The following is a 25,398-nucleotide window of genomic DNA, read 5'->3' as shown; positions in this document are numbered from 1 at the left end:
GTAGCAAGCAGTACAGGACAAAACAACCCCATAATAGAGGGGCGGGGCTGCATCCGTCAGAGGACTCAGAGAAAAGAATTTTACGGTAAGTTCTTACAAAAATTCTATTTTCTCTTACGTCCTCTGACAGACGCAGCCTCTTCCAAGTTTCATCACTATTGGGATGTCCCAAAGCAGTGCAGGTGTGAGGGGTGGGAAAAGACGCAACCAACAGAATGGTAACGTGCCAACAAGGCCAGAACAAAACGTGGACTAACAGGAGCTAACCCCAGAACAACAAATTCACCCCAAGAAGAGAAAACATGTCTCCAACGAGGATGCCATCACGTCAATCTTGTAGAATTTGGTAAAAGTGTGCACAGACGACCAGGTCGCCGCCTTAGACACCTGAGCCACAGAAGCCTGATGGCGAAAAGCCCAAAAGGCACTCACAGCTCTAGTAGAATGTGCCCTCACAGGGAAAGAAGGAACCTGACCCTTGAGTGAATAGGCCTTAACAATAGTCTGTCTGATCTATTTAGAAATGGCTGCAGCTGACGCAGCCGAACCCTTTCGAGGTCCCTCAGGAAGGACAAACAGGAAATCAGACTTCCTAAAGGATTCCAAGGCGGACAGGTAACCCTGATCGCCTGAACCACATCCAACGAATGCAAGGTATATTCCTTGGTATGCTTGGGCTTCGCACAAAGCGAAGGCAAAACAATATCTTCATTGAGGTAGAAGGCAGACACCACCTTAGGGAGAAAAGACTGGTCGGGTCGAACTACAACCTTATCCCTATGAACGACCAGATAAGGCGAACGGCAGGACAAAGCCACCAATTCAGACACTCTGCGAGCAGAGGTGATAGCCACCAGAAAAGCAACTTTCTGGGACAACACAGGCAGAGGTAATTCTCTGATGTTTTCAAAAGGCAGTTGTTGCAAAATGGACAAAACCATATTTAAATCCCACGGAGGCAAAGGGGCCCTCCGCGGGGGAGCCAGATGATGCACCACTTGAATAAAGGTGCAAATCAGGGAATTATTTGCCAAGGAACGCTGGAAGAAATTGGCCAAAGCTAACAGCAGACCTTTAATCGTGCCCAATGCCAAAATCTGTTCCACACCTTTCTGCAAGAAAGCTAGGACCCTCGCCATCGAAAAGGAGCGAGGATGCAACTCTTGTGACTCACCGGGCAATGTAGGCCTTCCAGGTACGATGATAAATCTTCCTGGAGGTAGCCTTCCGAGCCCTCAGCAAGGTAGGAATAACAGCATCAGAGAGACCTCTGTCTCTCAACACCTGGCCTTCAACCGCCATGCCGTTAAAGCCAGAGACCGTAAAGCAGGGTGGAAGATTGACCCTTGAGACAGCAGATCTTCTCTCAGAGGAAACCGCCAGGGAGGCTCGACGACTATCTTGATGAGGTCTGCGCACCAAGACCAAAGAGGCCAGTCTGGGGCCACCAGAATCACTTGTACCTGTTCCAACGCAAATTTGGGGAGGAACCTGGACAACAGTTTAATCGGGGGAAAGGCATAAGTCAGCTGATACTGGTGCCAAGGCACCACCAAGGCGTCCGCGGCATCTGCCAGAGGATCTCCAGCTCTGGCCACGAACCTTTCCACCTTTTTGTTGAGAAGAGACGCGAACAGATCTATGTCCGGAGTCCCCCACCGGGCATACAGGAGCCGAAACCCCTCCGGATGCAGGGACCATTCCCCTTGATCCAAGGACTGACGACTCAGATAGTCCGCCTGCCAGTTCTCCACTCCAGGAATGGGAAAAGCAGAGATGGCTGGAACGTGCGCCTCGGCCCAAGACAGAATCTCTGCCACTTCCTTGGCCGCCCGGGCACTCCTGGAGCCCCTGGGTGATTGATGTAAGCCACAGCCGTGGCATTGTCGGTTTGAACCCGAACGGGGCGACCGTGCAAATGAGTTGCCCAATGGAGCAGGCAAAGTTTTATCACCCTGAGCTCCAGACTATTTATCGCCAAGGAAGATTCCGCCGACAACCATGTCCCCTGGGCACAAAGAGTGTCCAGTACTTAACCCCAGCCAGTCAGGCTGGCAGCCGTGGTGATCACCGTCCACAACAGGGGCAGAAAGGACTTGCCCAGGTTCAGAGTGGGTGACAGAAGCCACCATGAAAGTTCCGTCCTCGTGAGACAGCTCAAACACACCATCCTGTCCAAGGACTGGGGAGCTCTGTTCCATTTGGCAAGGATCTCAGCTTGCAGAGTCCTTGTGTAAAACTGGGCAAACGGGATCGCCTCGAAAGCTGAAACCATCAGCCCCAGGCACCTCATGCAAGTCCGAAGGGAGGAGAGATTGTTGTCCCTGAGGGACCTGATCCTGCCCTGCAAAGTCTGAAGTTTTTCCTCTGGGAGAAAAACCTTAATTTGAGTGGAGTCCAGGACCATTCCCAGATATTGCAGACGTACTGACAGAGTCAGTACCGACTTCTGGAAGTTGATGATCCACCCGAACTCCTGGAGCGTCTGAACCGTGACCGTTAGATCGCCTGCCAGATTGGTACACGAGCATGTCCTCAACAAGAGATCTTCCAGATAACCGAGGACCGCAATGCCCTTCTTGCGCAGCAGAGCCAGCACCGGGGCCAAAACATTGGTGAAGACCCTGGGAGCCGAAGCTAGACCAAAGGGTAATGCCACAAATTGAAAGTGCTCCACTGAAACTGCGAAGCGGAGATGACGCTGATGATCTTCGTAGATAGGGATGTGCAGATACGCATCCTTTAAAATCGATGGAGGCCAGAAAATCCCCTTGACTTAAAGACACCACTACCGACCGGATGGATTCCATCCGGAATTTCTGCACCCGCACAAAGCAGTTCAGGGACTTGAGGTCCAGAATCGGACGAACCTTGCCCTCCTTCCTGGGCACTGTGAACAGGTTTGAATAAAATCCGCAAAATCTCTCCTGCTGTGGAACCGGGACAATAACACCATCAGCAACAAGATCTTGCACTGCCCCCTTGAGAGCCGTCAGGCGATTGGGAGACAGTGGAGATTTAATGGAAAGAACCTGTCTGCGGGTGAGATCGAAATTCGATCTTGTACCCTGAACGAATCAGTTTGTGAACCCATTTGTCCTGAATTAGGGACAACCTGGGTTCCTGAAAGTAACGCAGACGTCCCCCCACCCCTGAAACGGGAGAGGGTGTTCCCTTATGCGGAAGACGACTGGGCTGCAGCACCGGACCGACCGGCCTTGGGCTTACCAGACCAGGGCTTATTGATACCGCCGGAGGCCTTGAAGGATTTTTCTTTTTCCTGCGCCCCTGAGGCACGAAAGGGCCCCCGATGAGCCTTGAAGGAAGGACCCTGCCGAGTGCGGCGCGATTTACCCTTCGCGGATTGGGGCAGGAGGGTACTTTTACCCCCTGTGAGACCCTTGATAATATCATCCAAGGAGTCCCCAAAAAGGCGTTACCCCAAATAGGGGAGGTCAGGCACAGTCTTTTTAGAAGCATGGTCTGCCGACCAGCTCTTCAGCCACACCATGCGGCGGAGTGCAATCCCCACTGCAGAAAATCTTGCGACCAGGGGAGCCTCGTCCAGGGCTGCGTCAAACAGATACACCCATGGCCTGGGCCATTTGGTCCGTGAGCTCCAAGAGATTCGGTGGAACCGACTCAGCCACCAAGTTGTGCCTAAGCACCGTAATCCATTCCATAACCGTCTGAGAAACCAGCACGGAAGCGAACACCGGCTTGAGGAGTGAGCCCACCACCATGTACATGTGGCGGGAAAGTGACTCCACGCGCCTATCCATCGGGTCTTTAAACACCGGGGAGTCCTCCACGGGAACCACCGTGGATTTATTCAACCTGAAAACAGTGTGGTCCACTTTAGGGGACACCGACCAGCGAATGAAAACAGGGTCCACAAAGGGGTAACGGCGTTAAAAACGCTTAGGCACCCCCAGCATGTGCTTAACGCGATGCCACTGTCCATTCACAATATCGTGAAACTCCTCAGGGCAGGGGAAAACCTGACCCGACTTCTGGGCTTTGCGGGACCCGAAAGAAACCCGCTTACCTGACTGGGTGGGCTCATCATCAATGTTCAAAGTCTCCCTAACGGAGCAAACAAGTGCTTCAACAGAGGCGCGATCCCACGCTGTAGTGGAGGAGGACTCCTCCTCCTCCCTGTCTGAATGCGCAGACAGGGATCCCTCAGGAAGGGCAGTGTCCGTGGCAGCCATGTCAGGCTCTGAATCAGAAGATTTTTGAACATTAACTTGTGACATGATAAGATCAACTTTGGACACCAAATTTTCAATGGCTGCAGATAAAGAAGCTAGGGAAGGTGATCCGGATGTCCCGGATGCACAAACAAGATCAGTGGGGAAATTGTCACTCTGGGACTCCATTTTGGCAAAATACAAAAAATGTCGCGATCCCACACTGCTGCTGGAGTCCCCCTTACATGTAACCAGATAAACTGATAAATAAATGTGTCTAAGGAAAAAATGCCCAAAAAGACCACAAAAACCCCTTATAGTGCCTGAGAGCGAGAAGACAAACTGCTCTCCATGCTTCTTCTCCAGCAAGTGAAAGATGGGAGGAAGTGACCAAAACCACTAGAGGCCGAACAGCGCCCTGAGCTACACAAACATGGATGCCAATAGAAAGTATAGGGGAAAACACAGGGAAAATGGCCTCCACCCTCACAATGCGGCTGCCCACATCCAAGATGGCGACGAAAGCACATGTCAATGCATAAAAATGGCTGCTACCCTTACACTAATGCAGCCAAACTTGCCCTCATCCAAAATGGCGGCCGGAAACAGAGCCGACAGTAAGGAGCCCAGGAACCCTGGCCACCGCGGGAATCCACTACAGGAAGCCCCCCAGTATAAGGTAGGAGCCCTACTATCCCCCCCCACGCAGTGGACGCCGCTAAAGCGCCCCCATAAGGAGCAGGGAGGCAGGATCCGTCCAGACCGGCCAGGGGGGGGACCACACAGACCACAGCTCTGACATCCCCAGGAGTGGGCCTAAATCACCCCCCCCTCCCCCAGAAAACTGTCCCAGGGACACGGGGTAGCATCACTCACCATACCACGGACCGCAGGCACCGCTCCGATACAGCTCGCCTCCCACCCTGAGTGGGGGTGCTGTCAGCCAAGAAGGGATGCTGCAACTCAGGGCGTTCCAGGTTGATGCGTCCCAGCGAAGAGGTTCGCCGCAGGCTTGTCCCCATCCGTCAGGGCTCCGTCGTGGCGAGGCCTGGGCGGACCACAACCTGCGCACACTCGTGGGCCAGGCTGGGGTACCATAAGGATCTAGATTATCCAGTGTGAAGCCCAGCCCGGCTTGTAGTTCTCCAGGAGGATCCCCCTGACTAGCTAGCGATAGAGACTGAATAAAATAAAATAAACATTTTTCAAAGAAAAAACAGAAACTGAGACCGGAGTCCCAGCAGGGTATCCTAAGTCCTACTCTTGAGCTAGGCAGCAAGAAACTAATTAGTAAGCTCTAAGTATCTGAGGGTAATGTCTGGAAGGACAGCCCCTAAAGGTGTGTCTAGTTAAAGCTTTTTTAATGAAGTTTCCCTACCTAGCCTGCTCCTGTAGAGGGCGCCATTACCCAATAGTGATGAAACTTGGAAGAGGTTGCGTCTGTCAGAGGATGCAAGAGAAAAGATGTTGCAATATGTCGCCAACTTGTTCATTCAATGCCTAGAAGACTTGGTGCTGTCCTTACAAATCATGGAGATCATGCAAAATTCTAGATGCAGTAGTTTTTGTTGTGGGGTGTATTCATTTTTGCATCAATTAATTTGAGTAAAACTGAAGATTTTGTAATCCAAGTTATATTAACCTTACTTTCATGTAACAAGCTAAACAAATGTTCTATAAAAGTCAGTTTTGTCAACATTTTGTAAATTGTTCTTGTAATCATTGAGCTTTTCAAAAAGGAGTGTACTCATTTCTGATGAGTATCACTGTGTATTATATATACATGCACACATATACGCACACATGCATAAACATTACTGGCATCATACTTACCAATATTAGTGGGGGCAGTGTGTTCATAGGCATACTGATAAAACCTTCGAGCAGCCCCCGGGTTCATTTGTATAAGCGCTACACACCGCTCACACCAGACTTCCTCTGGCTGATTAACAGGAAGGAAAGAGTTAAACAACAGATTGACAATGCGCCGACATACAGGTCGGGAATCAACCTCAAGTTGGGCCAGCAGGTTCTCCATAGGGCAAATTTTCCAGAACTGGGAAAGAGACCAAAAGTATATTTTAATACTCAAAGCTTTTGGATCTTTCTGAGCAATTAAATACAAAGCTAATCTCTCTAAGAGTTCTAATGAATGTTCAGCATATGATGATTTTCAGAAGATGGCCAGTTTCTACTTACTTGTGTGGTGCAGGGTGTGGGAGTGCTGCTCTGTCTGTAGCACAGAGGGCTACTTGTTAGTGTGAGAGCTGCCATGGATACTTTTTAGTGCTCCAAAAAGCTCCCCTTATCTCAACTAAGCTGTTTCACATAAGGACCCAGGTATTTCTTTAATGCAAGCTAATGAACTCAGGGCTAACAATCTATGAGTACCCCTTTGATAAATAAGCCAAAAGGAGCTAAACTCTTTCATGCTGAACCTCTATGAGGGGACATTTTCATTCTGATTTTCATCATAAAAACGAGTACAAGCAGTTTTATCTTTTTGTCGATCATCCAGGGTTGAACAATAATGGGATTTCTGACTTACCGAAAAATCGATTTTTCTGATGTTCATTGGCGGAAACAGCTTCTGATTGTCTTAACCATTGGGTTATACTACCCCCTACAGGAGGAGGACACTAGGCAGGAAAAAAGCTGGACTACGCCTATGGGGCAGTCCCAGGGGGTATACTCTTTCTCTCTGCTATAGGTACTCAGTTTTGTTACAAGCAGTGTCAGAAGAATTACAACTCCACAGAGGGGTGGGTGCTGTGTCCGTCAACGAACATCAGAGAAATGGATTTTATGGTAAGTCAAAAAAACAGAAGTTATCTTACCTGTAAAATTCCTTTCTCTGAGTCCTCCGACAGTTGCCGCCTCCCCTAAGTCATCACTATTGGGTATTGACTTCCGCTCCGCAGGAGTAGCTAGGCATAAGACTTAGTCAAAAGAACAAAGGCATTTGCATATACACACCCATGGGGGCTGTCCCACTGGTCAATACCCCCCTGCAGTGACCACTCCCAACTCAGTTTGGTAGCATAGCAGTAGGTAATAAGAAAACAACCCCAAAAGAGGGGCGGGGGCAGCGACTGTCGGAGGACTCAGAGAAAGGAATTTTACAGGTAAGATTTTACAAAAATTCCGTTTTCTCTTACATCCTCCGACAGTCGCCGCCTCCTCTAAGTCATCACTATTGGGATGTCCCAAAGCAGTGTAGACATGAGGGGTGGGAGACGCAACCGTAGAAAAGGCAACGCAGTGCCCACATCAGAGAAAGGAACCTTACACGCACAGTAAGAGAACCTTCTGGGCAACAGAAAACAATGCTCAACAGGAGCAACAGCCCAGGAAAGCAAATACCTAACACCCCAACAGCCAGGGACCCACAAAAAACACAAGGGTCCTTCATGGCACTGCCGCACTGAGAACTTTGCGGCCAAAGGAGGCATCAGCTGATGCCAGAACATCTACCTTGTAGAATTTGGAAAAGGTGTGCACCGACGACCAAGGCGCAGCCTTGCACACCTGGGCCACCGAGGCACGATGCCAATAGGCCAAGGACGCACTCAAAGATCTGGTAGGGTGCGCCTTAACAGGGAAGGGTGGAACGCGTTCCTTCAAAGCATAAGCCTGTTCAATGGTCTGTCTGATCCATTTGGCAATAGTCGCCGCAGACGCAGCCATGCCCTTCCGAGGTCCCTCAGGAAGGACAAAGGGTGAATCTGTCCTCCGAAAGGATTCCGTAGATGACAGGTAAACCCTGATCGCCCTGACAACATCCAAGGAATGCAAAGTAACCTCCTTAGGATGCTTAGGCTTTGTACAAAGCGAAGGCAGGACAATGTCCTCATTAAGGTGGAACTCAGAGACCACCTTAGGAAGAAAAGAGGAATGTGGACGCAAGACCACCTTATCCTTATGAATTACCAAGTAAGGAGAACGGCAAGACAACGCCGCCAGTTCTGATACTCTGCGAGCCGAAGTGATCGCCACTAAAAAGGCAACCTTCTTAGACAGCAGAGGCAACGATATCTCCCAGATGTTTTCAAAGGGAGCACGCTGTAACACGGACAGAACCAAGTTCAAGTCCCATGGAGGTAAAGGCTCCTTCCTGGGAGGAGCCAAATGTCGCACACCTTGAATGAAGGTGCGAATTAAGGAATGAGACGCCACAGGGCGTTGGAAAAGAACAGCCAGTGCAGACACCTGGCCCTTTATTGTGGCCAGCGCCAGGCGCTGGTCCACTCCAGACTGGAGGAAAGTTAACAATCCCGACACCGAGTAAGAGCGAGGGCAGAACCCCCTGGACTCACACCAGGCGAAATAAGCCTTCCAGGTATGGTAATATATTTTACCAGACGAGGTTTTCCGAGCCTTAATTAAAGTAGGAATGACCTCTGGGGAGAGACCCCTGTCTCTCAGGACCTGGGTCTCAACAGCCAGGCCGTTAAAGCCAGCGACTGTAAAGCAGGATGGAAGATCGGTCCCTGGCACAGCAGATCTTCCCGCATTGGCAGCCGCCAAGGAGGCGCCACTGCCAGGTGAACAACGTCGGCGTACCAGGACCGGCGTGGCCAGTCCGGTGCCACCAGAATCATCAAGCGAGGTTCCGAGGCTAACCTGCAGAGGAACCTGGATAACAACTGAATCGGAGGAAAGGCATACATCAGACGATACTGATGCCAAGGGGCCACCAACGCATCCGAGGAGTCTGCCAGAGGATCGCGCGTTCTTGACAGGAACCTTTCCACCTTCGGTGGTTCAGCCGAGACACGAACAGATCCACGTCCTTTGGATCCCCACTTCGCACACAGCATTTGGAAGACCTCCAGGTGCAGGGACCATTCCCCCTGGTCCTGGCGGCTCAGATAGTCGGCCTGTCAATTCTCCACACCCGGAATGTGAACTGCTGAAATCGCCAGGACATGAGTCTAGGCTCAAGACAGAATGTCGGTCACCTCCCGAGCCGCCCGGGCACTCCTGGTGCCCCCTTGGTGGTTGATGTAAGCCACCGCGGTAGCATTGTCCATCTGTACCCAAACAGGATGGCCCCGAAGTCGATCCGACCACTGGAAGAGACAGAGTTTTATCGCTCTCAATTCCAACACATTGATCGGAAGGGAGGATTCCTCCCCTGACCAAGTGCCCTGGGCAGACAGGTTGCCCAGGACTGCACCCCAGCCCGACAGGCTGGCATCCGTGGTAATCACCATCCACAGCAACGGACGGAAGGATTTTCCTTCTGACACAGCCGGGGACTGAAGCCACCACAGAAGATCCATTCTGGTCTGGCGACTCAATGAGACACTCAGATCCAAGGACTGAGGTAGTCTGTCCCACCTGGCCAGGATCTCCGCTTGAAGAGACCGTGTGTGAAACTGAGCAAAGGGTATCGCCTCGAAGGCCGATACCATCAACCCTAGGGACCACATGCAGGTCCTGAGTGACGAGGATGGCTTGTCCCTGTGGGACCTGATCTCGTCCTGTAAAGTCCGGAAGGTTATGGGAGAGACAGTCTGCAGAGCCCCACAGAGTGTTACCACATAGATCGCTGCTTCAGAGGAAAAGGAAGTGAGGTCATGAGAGGCTGAACTATAAGCTGCAAATGACCCAGGGAAAATGGCTGCCCATAGAACTGAATGGGAGACTTTCGGGAAAATGGCCGCCGACATGTGCATGGAACGATCGTTCTGCCACACGCAAGATGGCGCCAAAACAGCATGTAAATCAGCCCACAGTGAACCCAACATGCTTGCCCAAAGTAAAGATGGCGGACCGCGTGGTTTTTCCCTGCTGCGGCCACCACACACACACACACAACCCCCAAATATAAATACCGCACCGCATGTATAAAGAAGACCCCCACAGGGATCGCAACAGGGAGCCCCACACCGGTACAGACATGGGGGACACACAGCAACACAGGACTGCCACCCCAGACAGAGGCCCCACACAGTACTTACCTGTACCAGATGGCGTGGGGAGCATCTCAGAACGGAAAGCCGCTGTCCTCATCTGACAGGGAATGCCGTTAGCCAAGGACATTACACTGCAGCACCGCAGATGTGTCCAATGAGGTAGCCACCTCACAGCTGCATCCTTGCTGCGAGCAGGGATGGGTCGTTCATAATGCCAGGACGAACCACGGCTAAATGGTCGATGGCGGGCTGGGGGTCCCTCTGACCCTCTGCCCTGGAGAACCAGGGCGGTCAGTCCGATTCCCAGCTCCGCATGAATCCATCTTCATCCGAAGAACCGACTAAAACTAAAGCTGACAAAATAAACAGCTAGTAAAGTAAAGAAAAAAACTGACATTTCCAAAGAAAATCAAACAAAAAAGATTAGAAAGGCTGAGACTGTAGCCCCAGCACAGGGAAGCCTAACTACTCCTGACGCTAGGGAGAAAGAAACCGAGTTGGGAGTGGTCACTGCAGGGGGGTATTGACCAGTGGGACAGCCCCCATGGGTGTGTATATGCAAATGCCTTTGTTCTTTTGACTAAGTCTTAGGCCTAGCTACTCCTGCGGAGCGGAAGTCAATACCCAATAGTGATGACTTACAGGAGGCGGACGTAAGAGAAAAGAGCTTTACTGTTTTCAACCAGAAAGTGGAAAAGCAGCTTTAGAGCTGCTCTACATCACTATTAAAGGAGCTGATTAAAGGGTTCAAAGAAGAAAGCCCCCACAAACAAGCCCCCACCAACAAGCAGCAGGGAGTGCATTCACAGGTTTTCCACTTCCTAAAGAAAAGCTGAACATTGAACTTCTGTATATTTTGGTACTTAACGTATCTTCACCTCCTGCTGCAATAAGGATACAGTTTGAAGCTAGATAAACGTAGAATTATTAGTGTAGGCCGGTTTAAAAATGATGATATACCTTAGCAGCTCGGGTAGCCTTTATCTTCAAGAGCATATCAACAAAAGACACTCTGACCTTCTCTGAATTATCGTGGAGACTGTACTTCAAAGATGGCAGCATTTGCTCTAACAGTGGGTGACTAAACTTGTTTTCCAGAAGTATTGTCAGACACTAAAAACAGAATTCAACAACATTAGAAAACTTTTCAGGTAAATGTTAAAGTGGACATGTACTCAAATTACCTACATTTATATTGCTCTCCAAAATCAGAACCGTTGAAGAACCCTGTAATGGAGGTCCCCTTTCATTTTTCAGTTTCCCTTTAAGGCTTTAGGTACACTAGCCGACACTGGAAGCTCTTGGCATTTTTTTTGTCAAAGCTCCTAAACTCAACTCAATTGAGTTTAGGAGCTTCCGCTTCTAGGAAAGCTTCAACCTCCCTCTCCTGAACATGGAAGAATCTCATTCAGGATAGTAAGTTTCGGGAAAATGCAAAAACGTGTCACAATTTTGCCTCGTTTTGCGTTCTCCTGCAGCAATTGTAGGCCAGTGTACATGAAACCTTATTCATTTTTATGCTTTCAGTGTTATTTATATTGTATTAAAAGAAAAAAAATCATATCTTCTCTCTTTCGGGTAAATATGAAATATTGCAAGTGAATGTTATATAATCCTACATCCAGCCAAAGGTGGAGCTTTAAGCTGGCCATACACTAGCCGAAAAATCCTTCGAACACATTTCCGAAAAAGGAAAAAATCGGCCGTGAGAGCAGACGATTGTGCCATCATGTAATGACTGAATTTCGAACGATAAATCATTCAATGGACGTTTATCGTTCAGTTTGTCACATATGTCTAGTGCAAACAGTTCGACCGAGAAACACATTAACCTTTCAATTTATCACTCGTTTGGCAGAATTTTCCAAACTGTTCCTTTGATTTTCCGGCTTTGAAAAGTTAATGATTTTCTATTTGTGCCCATTAACTGGACGAAAAACCAACAATAGGACCAAATGACCGATTTTCGAACGATATTTCGGCTAAGGTGTGGCCAGCATTAGGGTCCATGCATACTGGGATTAAATAAATAACTGCTTCTACAGGATTTTTGCGTTTTGCCAGCAGAAGCGGCTTAAATTTTATCCTATGTATCCATGTACGTTACAACATTTAGAGGCGTATTTTAGGCTCAGCGTTTAGAGACAGAAAAAAAAAACCCTTCTGGATTGCTTTTTGGGGGGAGTTTTCTCAGGAAAAAAAAAAAAAATCCTAAATTTTCCAAATGCCTGTACAAAAACGGTCTATATGAGCGATAGACTGCCTGGCTTAAGAAGAAAATGTTTACTGTGCTCTCTTCGGAAGACCAATAGTGCTTAATTCACCAAACCCAATGCAAAGACGCATGAATACATGTTAAATTCAATTTCATTAATTGAAATAAATGAAAGAAAAAAAAAAAAACACGAACTAAACACACTGAAAATGCATTTAATTGCACATTAAGAAAAGCCCAGTGAATGCAGAGATCGTGGTGTAAATGAACTCCTAAAAAGATTTAAAAAATTCTATAAACAAAAGACAAAACTATTAGAATTTTTTTCATCTTGAATTGGCGGTTTCAAACTGGATAAAAATTTTGGAAACCGTAAATCAAATTCTCCTCAAAAAAGTCATGGTGTCCACGAGAAGGTCCCATTTTCTTGCCCTTTTTTATTTTTTTATTTTAGGGAGAGCTCAGTGCTTTGACAGGCGTACCCCCCCCCCACCCCCCATCCACTGCTTTGGAATACAATGAAAGAGCCATCAGGCGGGGAGGTCTATCTGTACCCCAGGAATATTCTGGAATGGCTGAAAAAAAAATCCTATTTTGTTAATTAAGGAGAAGTGTTCTGGAGCCTTAGGATGTCCAAAAGCAGCCCAAATGTGGGGTGAACGACACAGCAATGGATGACTAACAGATCCACAAAAAGCATAAAAAGAACGTTTTGGTATGACTGACTTTTTAAAAAAAGTTTTATTATCTTATAGGGAACAACTAGAAATAATGTGCCTAAACAGTACTCTAAAAAAAAAAAAAAAAAAAATCTACCTCAAGACTCGGTTTACACTGGTGCTATGAGAGAAACCCTGCGAATCCAGTGCGGGTTCCCGCATCGCACCTTGTCCTGCTGATCAAGTGTATGGGATGAATACTTGCCCTTACCTTCTCCATGTTCTGTATATCACTTTATTGGTTCCAGACCTAGTGTTTACCCTTTTCTATGGCTGGTTTATTGGATATTAAGCTTCTGGTAAGAGGTTTGTGGCCTTTGAGGTGGTGAAAGCACTGAAACAGTCATTTGTGACTATCTTACAAAGCACTTTATATTGGACATTAAATTGCATTTGTTGTGTTCGATCTATATATATATATATATATATATATATATATATATATATTTTTTTTTTTTTTATGTATTTTATTTATTTCAGACACTGCAATATGTATTATTTGCTGTCAGCACTCATTTAAAAGGAAGGCACAACTTTTTTTTTTTTTTAGATAATTTACATACATTGTGCAGCATTCCTTTTGCGTTCACATTTTTAGTCACATATTGTTAGACTCAGAGGGATTTAGGGTAGAAATAATAGGGACTCCCAAGTACAAAATCCTAGTTTCTTCATTATCCATACAGGGACACAGAATTTCTTGGATTGTTGGGATTCCAAAAGCAGTCCAAAAGACAGGTGGGCAACAAAGCAAAGAAGGCTATCAGGCTCAAAACAAAACAACAAATCTGGGGACAGCTTGCAGCTCAAAGTGCCATCAAACTGACCTAATATCAGAAGCTGGCATCAGATGAGGCCCAAAACATCCACATGGTAAAACAAACGAAAAACCAGATAGCCTTGCAAAACTGAAAAGTTTCATGATGCTGAAAAAATAGCAAGAAGCATTAGGAACCTCTCGAATATACTATGTGTGTGGAAAGGTGGGGAAAAAAAATGCAAAAAACGCTGACACAGCTAGACTCTGCTATCTGCAGCTATACTCATTTACAACCTGTAACTATCTACAGGAGATATTTCAACTTTCTCAAGTGCAGACCACTAGCGTTCAGATACAAACGCCATGTGAATGTAGCCTAAGAGTTTGAGTTGTTAAACTTCCTATACAAAAGCATGTGGCTTCTAGCAGGTGGATCTAAGGAAGGAGGGCAAAGGGAAACACTGATAAAATTCTCTCAAAGCTATATGTGACAATCCAAAATACTAAAGTTGGTGTGAGAGGAAAGCAGCACCCCCTTGGGGAACCAAACCCAGGCCCCTGGACTAGCAAAATCAATTTAAAGCGGAGTTCCACCCATTTTTAATAAATTGGATTACATAGATGTATGTAATGCCCTTTAAAACGACTTTTACCAATGGAATTTTTTTTTTTTTTTGCTAGTAAATACCTGATTATATGCTTTATTTATCCTCTTCTCACTTCCGGGTCTGGTCGGCGATTACGTCATTCGGCGATTCGCAGTGTGTGCTGGGATGGCATGAAATCTCGCATTATTACACAGGAAATGAGCTGCACTGTGTGCTCTGCCCTGCCTCGCCTCCTCTCAGTGAGCTGTATGTATGTAGTGTATTGAGGTTGTGCTCCGCGCCCCGCTTCCGCCCCGCCTCCTCTCAGTGAGCTGTATGTATGAAGTGTATTCAGGCCGTGCTCCGCCCCGCCTCCTCTCCGCGAGCTGTATGTGTATTCAGGCCGTGCTCCGCCCCGCCTCCTCTCAGTGAGCTATAATGCTTTCAGTCCTCGCTCACTGAGAGGAGGCGGGGCGGAGCACGGCCTGAATACACTACATACATACAGCTCACTGAGAGGAGGCGGGGCGGAGCACAACCTCAATACACTCCATACAGCTCACTGAGAGGAGGCGGGGCAGAGCACACAGTGCAGCTCATCTCCTGTGTAATAATGCGAGATTTCATGCCATCCCAGCACACACTGCGAATCGCCGAATGACGTAATTGCTGACCAGACCCGGAAGTGAGAAGAGGATAAATAAAGTAGAAAATCAGGTATTTACTAGCAACAAAAAAAAAAAAAAAAAAAACTTTCCATTGGTAAAAGTCGTTTTAAAGGGGATTACATAGATCTAAAGTGGAAAAAATGGGTGGAACTCCACTTTAAATTAGCAGTAGAGGAAGGACTACTGAATAAGCCACATGTGAGCAAGCACAGGCACCTCTGAAACTGAAGTGCAAGCAGGAAGGAGCCATCCGTGGGTGCAAGAATATGCACAAAACACTGCATGGGTCGAAATTAAAACACAACTACCAAACCCAGGCCCCTGAACTAGCAAGACAGCTAATCAATTTAAATTAGCAGTAGAGGAAGGACTACTGAATAAGCCATATGTGAGCAAGCACAGGCACCTCTGAAACTGAAGTGCAAGCAGGGAGGAGCCATCCGTGGGTGCAAGAATATGCACAAAACACTGCATGGGTCGAAATTAAAACCCAACTACAAATAAAAACACTGCCCATTGTAAAAAATAAAGAGGGAACCTTATTCAATATACAGTATTCAACATTAGACAAAAAAGGAACAAATGCTGGGTTCTCCAAAGTGCTGCCATATGACAACTGCTGAGCATTTGAAACACCAGTACAGCCATAGCAAGTGTACATACTCAGGGAATGTCCCATCCCTGGTCCCAACATGTAACAAGGGATCTTCAGGCAATACTAGTCTTACCTAAAATGTGAAGGCTTGTTATGTGACACGGAGATGGGGTTGCACCATATAAAATGCAGAACTAAAGAATGAGACCACCAGGAAAAAAAAAAAAAACCCTGTGAAAACTTCCTGTTGGTTCCCTTTTCCTGACAAAAAAAAATAATGGGGTACTCAGCCTCTGAACAGAGACACTAACAGACAGGGAAAGGAGGGGCAGGGGATCAAATCTTTGACTCTGACCAGGAGAAACACTCTACAGAATCCCCAGAATTCTGGCCTGTTTGGTAGGAGTCTTATGAAAATGAACACAGATTAGGTTACACATACTCATGATATACTCACTACATCTGGAATGAATCTATACACGCTAGCGCTGTTGGCTGACTGTAGAGATGTCTAGAATTTCACATACCTGCCATGAATCTACCAGAAGCTGTTGAAAGAAACCATCCAGAAACTTCTTCCAAATGATCAGAGAACAGCACTGAGGACACTATAAAAACTAAGGCATAAAGGTTATCCTAACTTAGGCAGGGTTATCTTGTGCCGGCCAAAGGATTTTTCGCTGCCAGTGTTCATTTTTGCTGTATGGGGCAGTATAGCCCAACAATATAAGTAATTCCTGTGTTCCTCAAAAGCAAAATTGGCACCAAATGAAATCGAACCTCTCCTGCAAATAATTTGGTAGCGAGTGGGTTGCAGCCGTGCATTTCAACCCCTAGGGCACCTAAGAACAGCACATCCATGCTTCCAGAGAGGGCCCTGACCTACTGCAGTGCTGCCCATCTTACACCGCCGCAAGCTGATGGGTAGAATGTTCGTTACAAAGCCTTACTATTTAGCAGTCTTCACCCTTTCGGTGGGTATTTTCTCTAAAGGGTTTTCAGAGACAGGGTTCCACCAGGAGGGCAGGGCAGGGCACTGGACCTGTAGGACACCCTGCAGCACGTGACTCGTAGTCCAGTGCCCATAAGGCACATAACAGACTGGTCCTGCATCTTCTTCCTGGCGGGGTCCAGGTACGGCCCCGAAGGCAAAACTGAGGAGTAACCAAATAAGGATGTTAAAAGCTCTGCAATTGCTGTTTACCAGTATTCAATCTTCTAAAAGCAGAAGCATGACTCAAGGTCCCAGAACACTTCTGTGTGCCAAAATGATTGAATAAAAAAAGTAAGCTTTGGACAAAAGAGCAGCTGCAGAATACCTACTAAAAGTTCTAGATCACCTCTTTGGTACTGTAATGTATTCATGATTGTCATACTGAACTTTCTTCTGCTGTGTACTGGTTCCATGGTGGTTTTGTTTTCTTGTCATTAATATGCTATGTATGTATGCTCCCTTGTCAAATGTTGTACTGGACTTTGGATTGTATTCAGTTATGCTGTATTGTTTGTCTGAAAATAAAGCGCTTCTGTTTAGTTAAAAAAAAAATTAATAAGTTCTATATCACTCATAAAATGACCTGTCTGACACTGAATAAGGCTGCCTTAATCAAAGTCCCATTTTAACATATCCAAAGCAGTAAATAAACCATACCTTAAAAACAGAAGAGCGGACATCAGCAGAACTGATATCGCCAGCAAGATCACCGAGAATCTTCTTCATAAGGTCAGCCAGCATAGCTGGAGGGATCATCTCCCAATACTTAGCAGCTATCTTACAGACTCCAAGAACTCCAGTAGATCGAACAAGAGGCTGAGGATCTTCTAGGAGATTCTAGATACAGTGAACAGAAAATGTATTAAGTGAAATAAGTAGCAAAACAAACACAAACAATGGGATTTTGTACTTACTGTAAAATCCATCTCTCTGCGTTTGACGGACACAGTCCTCCAGGAGTAGGACTAGGCAGAACAAAAAACACCTGTCTATGCCCATGGGCCGTCCTCAGTTGGTATATAACCCCCCTCTCTGCTCTAGGTAATCAGTTTAGTAGTAAGCAGTATTAGAATTATCAGAGCTCCATAGGAGGGGTAGGTGCTGTGTCAGTCAAACTCAGAGAAATGGATTTTACGGTAAGTACAAAAATCTAATTTTCTCTTTCATTCATCGACGGAGACAACGCTCCAGAAAATCATAACTAGTGGGATGTCCAAAAGGAAAATGAGGGGGTGGGGAAAATTACCCAAGGCTAAACCAGGACACAGGGCCCTAACCGGGACACAGGAGCTCCGTCTGAAAAATAGTTTAAATACACCCCTCAAGAGGGAACAGCCCTTCTTAAACAGCAGCCTGCAAAACTTTGCAGCCAAAAGAAGCATCAGCAGATGCCAAAGTATCTACCTTATAGAATTTTGTGAAGGTATGCATCAAGGCGATATTGATGCCTGATGACGGAAGGCCAAAGATGCACTCGGCACCTGAGTAGAATACTCTGTGACAGTGAAAGGTGGAACCTGACCTTTACTGGAATAGGCCTGAGACACCGTCTGTCTGATCCATCTGGAGATGGTAGCCGAAGAAGCGGCTAGCCCTTTACGTGGTCTGTCCGTAACCACAAAAAGCGAGTCTGGCCTCCGAAAAGACTTAGTACCTGTCAGATACACCCGAATCGCATGAACCACATACAAGGTATGCAAAGCAAGTTCCTTGGGATAAGCCGGCTTGGGACACAAGGAAGGCAACACAACATCCTCATTCAAATGGAAGTCAGAGATAATTTGGGCCCACTTCTGATCAATGCCCTGCTGAAGAAAGGTTAAGATGTGAGCCACAGAAAAGGATCGAGGATGAGCGCCAAATCGACTCACACCAAGAGTTGTATACTTTCTACGTACAATGGTATATCTTGCTGGAACACTACTTCCTCGCCTTCACCATAGTAGGGATCACTGATCCAGACAGACCTCTATCCCTCAGTACCTGGCTTTCAATAGCCATTAAAACCAGTGAATGTAAAGCAGGATGGTAGATCAGCCCTTGGGACAACTGGTCTTCTCTGAGAGGAAGCCCCCAAGAGACGTTTACAGCCACCAGGATGATTGGAAGATCCTCGCTCTGGATTCCTCGTAGGAACTGTGAAAGAAGCCTTAGCCGAGGATGATACTGGCCTTACCGTGGCCCTAAGACACCTGTGGCGTCTGTCAGAGGACCACGTCAGGAACTGCGGTATCCTCCTGTGGAGCGGAACCTGCTAAAGGAGCTGCATGTAAGACTGTGCAAACAGAACTGTCTTGAAGGCGGATACCACCCGACTCAGAATCTGTATGCAAAATGGGAGAGAGAACTAACTGTGTGACAGCAGCTGGTGAATCACGACCTGTAGTCCCTGAGGTTAGTGCAGAAGAAGGACCACCCTGGTTAGAAATAGAATCAGACCTAGGTAAATCAATTCCCTGGACAGGGATAAGGGGGGACCTTAGCTAGTTCAGACATCACCTGAACCCTTGCAGGAATTTAATCCGCACAGGAGACTCAGGACCTAAAAAAAATTGAAAAGGACAAGCTTTGTCCCCCTTTCTGGGTACCCCCAAAAGAAAAATTTTGCGGATGTCCCTAATGCTCGCCAAAAGAAGTCCACGGGCCGGAAGCCAGTGAAGATGTCCCCCAATCTAATGGGTCAGGGCAGACCTTCATGCTGAAGGAGTCTTGTCAGCTGGTCCGAGGAAGCTAGCTTCCAGGCTTACTAGCCCAAGATTGCTTGGAACCTCCCGGGGAAGATTTGAAAGATCCATTTCCCTTATTCTCCATCTCAGAAACACAAAATAATTATTTTCTATGGGCTGTGAAGGACGGCCACTTATCTGCGGTGAGGCTCCTTCCCTTTCCTTGATTGTGGCAGGAAGGTACTCTTCCCTCCCGTGATACCCGTTAATGATGTCATCCAGGGTAGCCCCAAACAAGCGATCGCCATGAAAGGGCAAATCAATGAGAGCTTCCTTGGAGGCTTGGTCTGCGGACCAATTCTTAAGCCACAGCACATGCCTAATCACCACCCCTGAAATAAAGTTTGGACAGCACATGAGCCGTATCCAAAAGCTGCATCACAAATAAACTGGTCTGCTAAATCAACATAAACAGCGGGAATCTGCTCACCCCCCAAGCCTTGGAGCAAAAGCTTGGCCCATTCAGTTAGGGTCTGAGACACCAGGGTTGAGGCAAAGACTGGCCGCAATGACGAACCAGCCATAGTAAACATGCTGCGTGCCACAGTCTCCTCTTTCTTGTCAGCCGGGTCCTTAAAGGACGGGGATTCCTCTAGAGGGATCATGATTGCTTTATTCAACCTGGTGATATTAAGTCCCCCTGGACGGGCCGCGTTGATGGCGGCACCAGGCTCACAATCAGATGAGACAGACTGAGCAGGGAAAGGCAGGGGACACTTCCTCCTGGGCCCATTGCCCAAACGCCAATTCCACCCGGGACATTAAAGACTGCAGGACTGCCGTCAGTGCAACCATGGGAAGCTGGGGTTCTGAGGGACCTGCCACCTCCATGAGGGGTTCAGTGGGGGAGATGTGACCCAGAGGCTCCATTTTGAAAGGAAGACCTTGCAGTACAAAAACGATCTTTTGGCACCACTAAAAGGATCCCCTCAAGGCTCAGGGTACTTAGCAGAGAGAGAGAGAGAGAGAGAGATAACGGGGACCCCCAAAGACTCGCCCTACCGACCAGAGGAGCACAGAGAATTCGAACCCAGTATCATCATGGACGCTACCCCTGTTCATATGTCCCGGGCACAGAAAGAGGAGGAGCTTCCGCATCTCCACGAGGCTTCAGTTGTCTCCAGCATCTCCCAAACTAAAGTGAAATTGGCCTCCGTGACATCATCCGACTACATAAACAAGGCTGCCAACCAGAGATCAGCCAGACTAAGGGAAAATGGCCACCATCAGCTACAAACAATGAAGCATGCTGCCAGGATCTTTCCTGCACCCTCTGCAAGGGGACGCCCCCTGAAGGTAGGACACACGTTTAGGGGAGACTCTGCTGTACATTCCGCACCAGTCTCTGCACTGGGACCCCCCTGCACTATACCTTAACTGCAAACAGCAGAGCATGCACCCAGGGGTCTCCTACACTGGGATCCCTCCAGACTACCAGGGCAGGACACACTATATCAGGACCCTTACAGAATGGGGATAGTGGAGGAGACCCCAGGGGTCTCTGCTGCATTCTCTTCCCTGGGACCCCCACCAGAATCTAGGTCCAGATCGGAGGGGAATGGGAGTGGGGGAAGACCAGCTCAGTGAGGGATTGAAGGATGGGAGGAGGGTCCAACCCTCCCTGGAGGTTACCTGCGTCCACCTCAAAGAAAACAACCAAAAGGGGAGAGGGGGGTATGTACTCACCTTTTCATGGTGTCGGTAACACTCCAGACGCTCAAGCTGTCAGCCAAGGGACCACTGTGACTCAGACCCAAGCCCGGTCTAATGCAACCCTGTGAGACGTTTAACGCGCGGGCCAGCCTCTGTCCATGAGGCTATCACGGCCGACCTAGCACGTAGCTGTGATCTGAAAATGCTTGCTGGCTGGGCTGGGGGGACCAATGGATATAGATTATCCAGCCTGTCGCCCAGCCCGGCAGTTGATTTCCCAAGAGAAAAAAAAAAATGGACAGACCCGGGAGCCTAGGTCCTTACTCCTGACTAGACAGATTAAAACTAATTACCTAGTGCAGAGAGGGGGATTATATACCAGCTGAGGACAGCCCATGGGCATAGCCAGGTGTTTTTTTGTTTTGCATAGTCCTACTCCTGGAGGAGGCAATATAACCCACTATTATTTATGGAGCGCTGTGTCCATGGAACGAAAGAGAAAAGAGGTTTTCTCAACTTACAAAAAGTTCCTCAAACTGTTTTTGGATTTCATTGTCCATATCTGATTGGTTCATATTTGGATCCCGGAGAGGAAAGACTTCAACAAACAGCAAAGCAGCATTGGATCGGACCTCTGAATTTGGAACCTATTAGGAGGAAGCCAATAAACAGAACATATTTTTCACAGAAACTACACAGGCCACAATGAATTTTCAAATAATTGTACAAGGCCAGAATCAAAGTCATCACCTTCAGACCTCTCCAAATAATAGGTTGGTATAGTCTGTACAGCATCTGCTCCACACCTTGACGCAGCTTCTGCTGGTGAAAGTAGCTTAGTATCTAGGACAATACACAAAAATTTAACTTACAAAAAAAAAAAAAACAAAACACCCCACACCCACACATTTACCCCTCTAAAAACAGAAAAGCAGAGAAAAATAGGATCTTCTTCTAAGAAACACTAAGTGTTCCATAAGCTCATAAGGAATGATCCAAATGCAATATTCCCCACGTACACATTCAAGATAACCGGCTGTTTAGTGATGCTGGGTGCTGTAATGACCATAGGTTGGAAACCGTGGATACTCAAAAGTGAAGAAATGTCATCAGCACACCAAGGATTCATCGAAAGGGTGCAAAACGTTATTCCTCACTTGCCTGACGAAGGGGCCCTGCGGAGCCTTAAACGTTGCTGTATATTATGGGACCATGGAATAAAGTTTTGGACCCTTTCAAGGAATCCTTGGTGTGCTGATGACATTTCTTCACTTTGAATATGCTCATAAGGGAACACAAAAACTACATAGTGCTCACCACATATTTATGAAATTTTTTGCAAATGCAGTATAATGTACTTATGCACTGAAAACTTACTCCAATCCACAATGGTTACCAGACCACAAACTCCTTTCGTCCCATAGTGAGACCAGCTTGATGACAATCATTGGCCTTTGAGAAAGTCCAAAGAGATGCAACTTGTCAGGTGGGAGGAGCCTGCTTCTCTACATAAGTCCATTATACTTATGTGAGTGTAATTGGAGAAGTTTCAATTTTAATATACAGTGGAGTTTCTCTGTTTCCTTATGGGCATATGGGACCCTGAGCAGATCCTGACTGTGAAGGAGATCTGTGGAGGCTGTGATATATTGCTGTTTATGACCCCTTATTAACACAGAGGTCCACCAAAAGAGGGTACATGTTTGAAACTGGCACATTGGGAAATTGTTTATGCCTGACACTGGATGATCTGTGTGACATACTACACTTTCCCTGCATTTCACAATCCGCACATTTGTATACTGTATTTTGGAGCACAAAAAAAAGATTAAATGTAATTTACGTATATATTATGTTTTGGTTTGAACTCATGATGACATTTGCTTTTATATTCACAAAGATTGTCTTGAGATCATATGGTTTGTATATTTCTTGTGGGTTTCACATATTAGGTATTCATAATCTTTAGGTTATATATCTTTTTGCACAATATTGTGTTGAGTGTTGCACCTTTAATCAAGGATTTGCAGGTAGACGTTACTGATATCCATTTATGTCAGAAGTCCCCATCATGAAGCAAAGCAATCACAGACCAGGTATCCTAAATGTCTGTTTTTTTTAGGAACGTGCTGAGAACCTTGAGGTCCAGAATGGGATCGACTTCTCAGTTTGGCGTAGGAACCACGAACAGGATGGAATATAAACCATAACACCTTTCCGTTGTCACCACAGGTGTGAAAACCCTCTTGGGACAGCAACCTTTCCCGGGCCGCAAAGGAAAAACAAATTTCTCTTTTTGTGGAAATAAGGCTACCCTTGAGTGCAAAAAGCATTCAGGGGGAAAGCAGAAAAACTCCAGCTTGTAAATTCTGGATAACACGAATGATAAAGGCCAATAGACATGCCCAAGAGAGGGGCTTCTCCTAAGCACTCAAGGCTGGTTGCTTACAAACGTAATTCTTCTTGGAATCAGACAGTTTCTCTGGCTCTTCAGTTCTTTACCTTCTTTTTTCACATTCTTCACCTGTCACCTTTTGGAAAAAAAATGTTCATACTCAAAGTGCATCCTCTCAATTTGTTTCCTGAATAGAAATTCTGCCAAAACTTAAAGGAGAAGTTCACCACAGTGGCCCGACAATACTTGTAGTTCCATGCATGGCCACGCTGTTTTTAAATTGCGACAGGGGGCGCGGTGAGAAGATTCCAGGCTGGCTGTCACAGGGTTTAGGGAAAGAGGCGGCAGGAGCTGGAACATGTTAAGCATTAAAAACAGGTTGAGTACGCAATACGTTCCAAAAGATTAACTTGGCCTTTAAGCCATAGGATCCTTATGTGAACAGTGTCCACCCATGAGATTTGCCTTAAGGAGCCTTCAAAAGGCATCCACTGAGAAAATAAAGGCTCTCGGAAAATCTTCCAGGAGCTGCCCACTGGCAGGATGCCTTGGGAGTGCATAGATAACTTCTTGTAAGTGTCGAGTGGATGCACTGTGAAAGATTTTGGATTTTGTTGGTGGCCGCCAGGACCCAATATCAGAAACTTTAGGGAAAGTGGAATCTGACAGAGATAACAAAAGCTTTGCGTGTACCACATTGTCCAAGCCAGAACGGGAAGCTGTACCAATGGTCTTTAGTGCCCTGGAGTCTGGGATTTCTTCTAGCTGGGATGTCTTCTAGGTGGATTTCTGATACTGAACAACTTCTCCCAACACTTCATTCTCCCTCAAAAAGAGAAGAAGGGGAAAGAGAGCACCCACATTTGTGTCCCGGGCATTCTAAACCTACAAGAACCCCAGGGAGCGGTTTACACAGTCTAGATATGGCTGCAAAAACGTCCTCCCCTGAAACAAAGAAGTGGGGGACTGTCCCTCTAAAGCAGTGGAAATACTAGCTAAGGGCAGGGATTTAGCCAATCTGATCCTTTGAGAAGCCATTTCAGGGAAATAACTGTAGGGGGATGGAGATATGGAAGCCCACCCACAAAACACCACCTTTATAAATTCCAGAGGGAAGCAGCCACCCAGGGGAGAGAAATATCAGTCCAAGCCAGAACACCTGTGTGGCAGTCACCTGTCACTAGACAAAGTCCAATTACTTGCTGTTTCTGGGTAGAGGTACCGTCAATGGCTGTTGTACAGGGCTGGTAGGCAAAATGGTGCTGAGCAGACAGATCCTCCTATAAGGATCCCCAAACTTTGGAAGCTCAAGAAGCATCCAAATCTGTCTGTAAACAACCCATAAAACAGTTAAACACTGTCTGGGAGGCTGCCACATTGCTTTCACTGACATTCAGAGGCACTTACCATGTCCATTGCTGCAGGGTCCACTGGCGCAATCTTCCACCACCACAGCTAGTGCCCCCTACCTGGACTTCAGGGACTCTACTCCTCTCCAGGGGGATCACAGCCCTGGAGCTGTATAGCACCCTGCCGGCGAAGTCACATGGTACATTGTATACCAGAGATTGTTGCCCACAGGATCAAGCGCATACATTCCAGGGCATCACTGCTCAGTGTCTATTCATCTGAAGGTGGCAGCATAACCCAAGTAGTCATAAATATGATATCCTTTATGTCCCGTGATGTATGCTTAGGAAATACCCGCTGATCAGCCAGAAATCAAGTGTGCTTTTAATGTCCCATTTGAGCTAGACACAGAGGGGTTAATTTACTAAAACTTGAGAGCAAAATATGGTGCAGCTGTGCATGGTAGCCAATCAACTTCTAGCGTCAGCCTGTTTAAGCTTTGCCAAAAAAACCTCGAATATGATTGGTTTCTTTGCAGAGCTGCACCAGATTTTGCACTCTCCAGTTTAAGTAAATCAACCCCAGTGTTCCTCTGCAGCACTGATATTCCAGTGTCGTCTGA

The 25,398-nt window shown here is 47.0% G+C and overlaps 1 protein-coding gene across 1 annotated transcript in view; it reads right to left on the bottom strand.

The window, feature by feature from the left end:
• NCAPG2 (non-SMC condensin II complex subunit G2) overlaps window positions 1–25,398 on the bottom strand; it is a 174,343-nt gene that overhangs the window by 107,425 nt on the left and 41,520 nt on the right. The window contains exons 10-14 of the mRNA XM_082258393.1: window positions 21,782–21,874; window positions 21,553–21,678; window positions 17,310–17,489; window positions 11,075–11,227; window positions 6,027–6,249 (exon numbers count right to left, since the gene is read on the bottom strand). Coding sequence (XP_082114519.1) covers window positions 6,027–6,249; window positions 11,075–11,227; window positions 17,310–17,489; window positions 21,553–21,678; window positions 21,782–21,874 — 775 coding nt within the window. The remainder of the gene's footprint in view (window positions 1–6,026; window positions 6,250–11,074; window positions 11,228–17,309; window positions 17,490–21,552; window positions 21,679–21,781; window positions 21,875–25,398) is intronic.

The sequence above is a fragment of the Pelophylax lessonae genome (assembly GCF_965119305.1).
Source record: "Pelophylax lessonae genome assembly, chromosome: 5".
Classification (NCBI taxonomy): domain Eukaryota; kingdom Metazoa; phylum Chordata; class Amphibia; order Anura; family Ranidae; genus Pelophylax; species Pelophylax lessonae.
This window is presented reverse-complemented; position numbering and strand designations above follow the sequence as displayed.